Source organism: Sinocyclocheilus anshuiensis, unplaced genomic scaffold (genome assembly GCF_001515605.1).
Source record: "Sinocyclocheilus anshuiensis isolate Anshui unplaced genomic scaffold, SAMN03320099.WGS_v1.1 scaffold415, whole genome shotgun sequence".
Lineage (NCBI taxonomy): Eukaryota > Metazoa > Chordata > Actinopteri > Cypriniformes > Cyprinidae > Sinocyclocheilus > Sinocyclocheilus anshuiensis.
Window position 1 is genome coordinate 2,090,660 of NW_015552655.1, and position 8,088 is coordinate 2,098,747.

Sequence of the window (8,088 nt, forward strand, 5' to 3'; positions counted from 1 at the left end):
GATTACAGAACCGGCTTTCTGACAAGATGCGCGTTAAATATCGCATGCGATTTATCGTGCAGCCCTATAATCAAGGATAGTGGTGCTTCGGGGGGAATCTGAGCGAATCGATCCTGACCTGATACAGGTTACAACACAGTTTTTCCTAAAGATACAGGGCAGGTTTTTAATCTCAATTTAAAATGCTATATGGAAAGTGTATGGGTTGTATATTCAGCAGGCCTGTAATACTGGGATACTAGGTTATTGCAGGTTCATTACGACAACCTTGGTTCTTTCTTCGCCATGTGAAAACCACGCGTGGTGCAGTATGGAGCAAAAAAAAAAACAATGAGTCGTATTACAGTTTGTGAGGTGGAACGATAAGAGGAGATGTGTGTGTATAAAAGGCACGCCAGGGTCATTCCCAAACCAAGCAAACAGACAGAGAAGCCTTCATACACACATGAACACACAGAAACGATACATTCTTGCTAACGTGCATAATAAAGATAAACTATGCACACACGCACACACACAAACACAGTCTGAATCAGCAATGCCCAAACCTAAACGAAAGAGGGGAACATGGGATACTGAGTTCAGCCAAAGTCTGGGTCAGTACTTTAGCTGTGTGTGTGTCTCGCTCGCTCTCAAACACGCGCACAAATCACGCACACCTACCCATTCGTACAACAACACACACACACATATTTGGAGGCTGTAGAAGAGCTCATTTCTGATTTTTCAGCTGATTGGAGAGCCAGTCCAGCCCCTCGTAGAGCCCGTCTCCGCTGGTGGCGCAGGTGGCCTGGATGTACCAGTTACGATGACGGAGGGCGTGAAGGCCCAGTTTGTCTGTGATCTCAGCTGCGTTCATGGCATTGGGAAGGTCCTGTGATGAACAAGAGACCAATCAAATTGCAGAGATTCAGAGCCAGCCAGACAACATGTGCATGAGTCACGTAAAATCATCGTGAAATTATGACCCCTTTAAGAATACTGGATTAATCTCAACTCTGGACTTTGGAATCCTTCCATTTTTACAACCCACAAGATTCTCCAGGACACAGGAAATGAACATAAAGAAACATGGAATATATGATGTTTTTAATTCAAATCAAATCCAACAATTTGGTGGTAGGGGGAATGTTCAGCAGTCTGTGATTGTGCTTGGGGTCTGTGTGGCGGCTGGAAACAGGTAGTGTACAACAGGAAACCAGAGATCTGCCCACAACTCCACTACCCACATTCGGACACAAATTAAAACATGGAGCCAAAGAGCCGAAAATAAAACAGCCTGATTTTCAAATGACTCAAAAGAACAATCAAGTAGGGCTGCACGATTAATCGCATGTGATATTTAACGCGCATCTTGTCAGAAAGCCGGTTCTGTAATCAGCGGTAAATCTCCATCACCTCGTGCAGCCCTATAATCAAGGATAGTGGTGCTTCGGGGGGAATCTGAGCGAATCGATCCTGACCTGATACAGGTTACAACACAGTTTTTCCTAAAGATACAGGGCAGGTTTTTAATCTCAATTTAAAATGCTATATGGAAAGTGTATGGGTTGTATATTCAGCAGGCCTGTAATACTGGGATACTAGGTTATTGCAGGTTCATTACGACAACCTTGGTTCTTTCTTCGCCATGTGAAAACCACGCGTGGTGCAGTATGGAGCAAAAAAAAAAACAATGAGTCGTATTACAGTTTGTGAGGTGGAACGATAAGAGGAGATGTGTGTGTATAAAAGGCACGCCAGGGTCATTCCCAAACCAAGCAAACAGACAGAGAAGCCTTCATACACACATGAACACACAGAAACGATACATTCTTGCTAACGTGCATAATAAAGATAAACTATGCACACATGCACACACACAAACACAGTCTGAATCAGCAATGCCCAAACCTAAATGAAAGAGGGGAACATGGGATACTGAGTTCAGTCTAAGTCTGGGTCAGTACTGTAGCTGTGTGTGTCTCGCTCTCTCAGACACACGCACACATCATGCACACCTACCCATTCGTATGACAACACGCACACAGATTTGGAGATGGTAGACGAGCTCATTTCTGATTTTTTAGCTGATTGGAGAGCCAGTCCAGCCCCTCGTAGAGCCCGTCTCCGCTGGTGGCGCAGGTGGCCTGGATGTACCAGTTACGATGACGGAGGGCGTGAAGGCCCAGTTTGTCTGTGATCTCAGCTGCGTTCATGGCATTGGGAAGGTCCTGTGATGAACAAGAGACCAATCAAATTGCAGAGATTCAGAGCCAGCCAGACAACATGTGCATGAGTCACGTAAAATCATCGTGAAATGGCATTCACAATCTATTTTACTTGCGTAACGTGACAAATTCAAGTGAAACAGGATATTTAAGAAGTAAAACTTTATTTTTTTTTTATGACAAATCACACCCAGATTTTACATTAAATATCACTTTTAACCTCAGAAAACCAAATAATTAATAGTTCATTATGCATTTTTTTTCACCCTTAAAAATTTTGTTAGGAAGCCATTATATTATAAAACAAATCTTTTAGGGTGCTTGCTTAGGGTTGCAAAATTTCACCAATATTTTTTGATATAGTAAGTGACAGTTATGAATTCACAATACAATTCAGTATACAAATGTATTTAAAAAATACATATATTTCAACCAGTAAGGATACAGCAATGACAAGTTAAGAAATGTCACTATTTGTCCATTTAAATATTGTAATAAATAATTAAATAAAATGTAATATTTTAATATCACTTAATTTAAAAATGTGCTGTTATATCAATGAGACAATAATGACAAAAATCTCAAAAAACACAAGAAAATTTTTACCATTCACTGAACAGTTTCCATTGTGCGAGAACAAAAAAAATTATATATATATATATATATATATATAAAAAATTAAATAAAATATAAACTATACGGATGCTTCACATAATACTGTACATGTGCAAAGAGAAACATCGTAAGTCAAGCAGCTGAGGAAGCCATTATATTATAAAACAAATCTTTTAGGGTGCTTGCTTAGGGTTGCAAAATTTCACCAATATTTTTTGATATAGTAAGTGACAGTTATGAATTCACAATACAATTCAGTATACAAATGTATTTAAAAAATACATATATTTCAACCAGTAAGGATACAGCAATGACAAGTTAAGAAATGTCACTATTTGTCCATTTAAATATTGTAATAAATAATTAAATAAAATGTAATATTTTAATATCACTTAATTTAAAAATGTGCTGTTATATCAATGAGACAATAATGACAAAAATCTCAAAAAACACAAGAAAATTTTTACCATTCACTGAACAGTTTCCATTGTGCGAGAACAAAAAAAATTATATATATATATATATATATATAAAAAATTAAATAAAATGTAAAAGTTTAAGTTTGAGAAAAAGATGTAGCTGCAATAAACGTATCAAGAATCCGTACACCTGCAGCAGTGGAGGACTATTATTCTGCCGCGCGGAACTGCGGAAGAACTGATGACGGCACGGTTTGATCTTCGGCTGACCAATCAGCAGAAAGGGGCGTTTAATTCCCGCCCACGTGCAAAACTCAAATATTCAAGCTGTTTATTCATTTTTCTACCCCTGAACGAAAAACGAAAAATTAAGCTGAATTCTTGTTTTTCGTTTCTTGGAAAAAAATGGAAAAACGAAAAAGGAGCTGTTTTCTCATTTTACTACTTTCAATATGAAATAAAAAAAACGATTGAACGAATGATTCTTAATGCACAGCCCAAACACTGGTCACACATTTATGCATGTTTAAAAACATATAGTAAAATGTATGTACATTTACTTTGTAAATAGGTAAACTTGTTCCAAAAGTGTTAGGAATAGTATCTTTAGCATGATAATATTCATTTTTCCCACCAAAACTTCAGCGTGTCAGCTACTGTTATGTAGTTTTACCCATATTTAGTGAAAGTCAGGTATTACTTTATTGCTTTATTTATGCAATTCTGCAGCTCTGGATCTCTGAGGGTTAACCTGTGTTTAATGTGGTCTGAGTCATATTTCATTCATGTTTTTTTTGTTTTTTTAAGATGAGAATGTCATGCAACCTATCCATGTTGGCATCTGTCTAAAACCAATTAAATTTATGCCAAAATACTGTAGAGTTTGATTTCACACACTGCTTTTGATGTAAACCACAAGTGGGCATGGGAAACATTTTCTTCTCCATTTTAAAGCTAATAAATCAATTTATCTCAGTTGCTTTTATTATTTGCATTAAACATTAGAAAGATACCTCAGATAAGTGATGCTCACCTGTTTGTTTGCAAAAACGAGAAGGACAGCATCACGCAACTCGTCTTCTGCTAACATTCTCGTCAACTCCTCTCTGGCTTCATTAACTCGTTCCCTGTCATTGCTATCCACTACGAAGATCAGACCTGGCACCAGGAATATCAGGAAAATCATTAAAACAATAATCATTGAACATGATTTTGTTACAGTACTCCTATAAAATTCTCAGGCAAATTTCTATCAGTCCATTTGCACAGCAAATCATTCATCCTGATTGTTTTTGGCTCTCATACCTTGAGTGTTCTGGAAGTAGTGCCTCCAAAGTGGTCTGATTTTGTCTTGGCCACCAACATCCCAAACTGTGAAACTGATATTCTTATACTCTACCGTCTCTACATTAAAACCTGCAGCACACAAAAGACACAACAGGTGAAAATAACTTTAAAGCTTGGGCATTACAGACACAAATTCAACACATATACAGCAAAGCACAGCAGATAATCTGAACAAAAGACTTTTGTGCACCGTGATGCACAAGTCAAGGTCAAACCGAGAGATAGTCAGATTGACATAAAGCGTTTGAATGTGCTTTCAAGAGAGCATACACTGACAAAAACAAATAACAGATGACGTCTTCAGCCGTACCGATAGTGGGAATGGTGGTAACTATTTCTCCCAGCTTGAGTTTGTACAGGATGGTGGTTTTACCGGCGGCATCAAGACCGACCATGAGAATTCTCATCTCCTTCTTCCCGAATAAACCCTTAAACAGGTTCGCAAAGACATTCCCCATGCTTTACACTGCAAAAATAAGAGTTAAACATATATTAGCAATTTAAAAAAGAGGTTATACAGCACATAAACTACATGCATGTCAGTGCACTGACTTTAATTCAAAAGTCCCATTTAATGCTGGGTTAGAAAACAAGACCCTGTAATGACAATGCAACGTTTTTAAATAAAGTCATACATTTTCATAAAAGTTCACAGGAAGAATAAAATGGTCCGATATTTATTATATGACAGATAGAACTTTTTATTTTTTTAATAAATCAAAGTATATAAAGACAAACATCATATATGTCTTGGATACTGGGATAGACACTTCAAACTAATTTAATGTCATTTAAATGACTTTATTATAAAATATAAGGCACATTTTGTGTTTTTGTAAACAAATGTCTAATAAAATGGAGAAATACTATCAGACTGGCAGGGCATTCACATTTAATCCAAAGTTTAATTAAGTTACTACACGACATAAAAGTAAGATTAACATTCATAATTTTCTAAATAAATTTTAATTGGCATATACTTCTGTCATAATAGCAGGATAACTAGCTTTGTCTACACTATTGACCACGAACAATTCTTTAAGATGCTTTACAGGCACTTTTAAGTACTAATATATATTATTTGAGGAAAGTAAGGCTGATTTTATGAACCAATCATCTTTAGCAAATTAGCCGACTAACGTTAGCTACACACAAGATAAGAGCAGCCAGCTGGCACTTCAAATGACGGATTTTGTCATTTGAAAACGGCTTAATAAATGACTAACTATCTTAACGTAATCGTCAACAAGTGAGAATGTTTATCATGGAGTCAGGGGATTAAAATCACCTCTAAACCGGGACTTCTCGAGCTTTCTGTCTCCACTGCTTTAGCGCACCGCTGTCACTGCAAAATGGCGTATATCGCAACTCAACTACCGGCTTGACACGCCCCGCCCATCACAAACAACGGCCCAATCGGATTAGGAGAACAATACATAATCCCGCCTTCTACAAGTGAGGTCCAATCAGAATGATCGACAGATCCGATTGAATTTGGGAAATGAGGAAGCAGCAGCTTTCGATTTATTGTAGTGACTGTAAACGCCTTAGTTTACATTGCACAGCATTGAAATAGCGTTTGTTTTCATGCACAAAATATATTTATGTATTTTTTTATAAAAGTATTTATACAGTGTATATTATGTATAGCACTGAAGTTAAACAGTGTTGTCTTCCTAACAAAACTATCAACACATCAAAATTATTGTACAATTTGAAACATTATGATTAAGCTTAGTCAACTGAGAAAATTTTGAAAATGTTTAAAAATTCAACCAAAAACAAGTTACTACACAAATAAGTGAAGTGAGCATCATAAAGCTCAAAAATAATGGAATTAGATGTATAAAACTCAGTTCTTTTTGTTTTGTAATGGTCACTTTTGCTAGAGTGCCACAGTTGAGCAGGTATCTGAATGTTCATCATATTCTTGCAGCTCCAGTTTTCCGTCTCTGACCCTCCAATCCCAGCTGGGACTGCCGTCAGGAGCAGGAACACACTGCAACCACATGCCTGACTCGCACACTTCTGTGTCCGGAGACACCAAACGCCCGTCTAGGGTGGCCAAACTGAAGGTCCTCAGAGATATCTGTGATAAAGAAGTAAATGCTGTTTTAATGCGCTGTTTAATCTCTGCTTACAGGAATCTTATTTATGTATAATTATGAAATCTCACCTGTTCACTGATTCCCACAGCTATGTGTCCGATTTTCACCTGAGGCCTCTCTCTGATCTTTAAACTCTCTCCGCTTACATCTTCAACCCATATATCCACGCCAAGACCTGCACACATACACAAATCAATACTCACAAACACATGAAGCACCTGAAATGATGAAAATTACCTTCAAAGTAGCAAGACGGCGTCTGATCAGTTGACACTGACCAATCCACATTGAAGCTTTGACCATCTGCGGTGCTACAGGAGGAAAAGACCCCCGAGCTTAAATCATCAGAGTCCTGTAAAACAAGAACATTGGGTTAATTTGATGTTCTGGCATAAAACTCATGATTCTGTCTGCAGGTTTACCTCATCACTAAGGTCTTGCTCAGAGTCACAGCGGATGGTGCAGGCAAAAGGCTGCAGTCCATGAGAATCAGGTAAACTTGTGCCTTTTTGTTCTGTGGAGAGAAAAAAAAGCATAAAAAGTGCTTGACATTCACAAACTCTGTATCAGAACATTTGAGCTACATTTGCTGTTTGATGCATTTCCTAAAATGTTTGAGACACAGTATGCTGCAAAGGTGTATGTAAATCATAAGCAAAATCTTGGGGGAAAAAACAGAGAACCTATTCAAGTACCTAACCCTAAACCTACTCTTTTCCTTATCCACAGAATCAGATTGGTAAATGGAAATGTTGAACGGTCAAAATAAAGGTTTCAAAAGAAGGTTTTCACAGCAATGCCATAGAAGAACCATTTTAGCTTCCAAAAAGAAACTTTCATTGAACAGTTCTTAAAAGAAATTTTTTTCTTAGTGTGAAGAACTTTTAAAAAACCCAAAGAATCTTTTCACACTATAAAGAACTTTTGTGGAATGAAAATGTTCCATGGATGTTTAAGGTTGTTCATGGAACCATAGAAAACCTTTATTTTTAAGTGTTGTTGATCAAGGATGTTGATCCATGAACATATCCGACGTGGCAAAATCATGGTCCTCGAGTTACTAAGATAACATTATTTACACACCACTGGTGATGTATGATGGATTTCTCCAATCATTTAGTTTGCTTAAACCCCGCCCCTCCACAATTGACTGAATTCATTTTTACTGCCACGCCCCCATCTCGATATCCAATCAAAAACTAATGCATAAAACCAAGTCCCGCCCTAACTTTTTTTTTTTTTGATGTTTCATTTGGATGTACATCAGGAAGACAGATGTACATCAGTTACTATCGTATGGCTTTAGAAGACTTGGACTACACTCAAAAAAATGCTGGGTTGTTTCAACCCAACTTTGGGTCAAATATGGACTAACCCAGCTGTTGGGTT

General features: G+C 37.4%; 2 protein-coding genes across 2 annotated transcripts in view; both read right to left on the bottom strand.

The window, feature by feature from the left end:
• Positions 1–1,419: 1,419 nt before the first annotated feature.
• Positions 1,420–5,976, bottom strand: arf2b (ARF GTPase 2b). Its single transcript, XM_016458793.1, has 5 exons — positions 5,880–5,976; positions 4,902–5,057; positions 4,550–4,660; positions 4,278–4,402; positions 1,420–2,213 (listed from the first exon to the last, which is right to left on the bottom strand). Exons 2-5 carry the CDS (start codon positions 5,047–5,049, stop codon positions 2,052–2,054), a joined length of 546 nt encoding a protein of 181 aa, XP_016314279.1. The 5' UTR covers positions 5,050–5,057; positions 5,880–5,976; the 3' UTR covers positions 1,420–2,051.
• Positions 5,977–6,465: 489 nt separating this feature from the next.
• Positions 6,466–8,088, bottom strand: part of map3k14b (mitogen-activated protein kinase kinase kinase 14b) — a 13,885-nt gene continuing 12,262 nt past the window's right edge. The window contains exons 12-15 of the mRNA XM_016458798.1: positions 7,122–7,213; positions 6,937–7,051; positions 6,768–6,874; positions 6,466–6,680 (exon numbers count right to left, since the gene is read on the bottom strand). Of these exons, the coding sequence (XP_016314284.1) occupies positions 6,477–6,680; positions 6,768–6,874; positions 6,937–7,051; positions 7,122–7,213 (518 nt within the window). The 3' untranslated portion in view covers positions 6,466–6,476. The remainder of the gene's footprint in view (positions 6,681–6,767; positions 6,875–6,936; positions 7,052–7,121; positions 7,214–8,088) is intronic.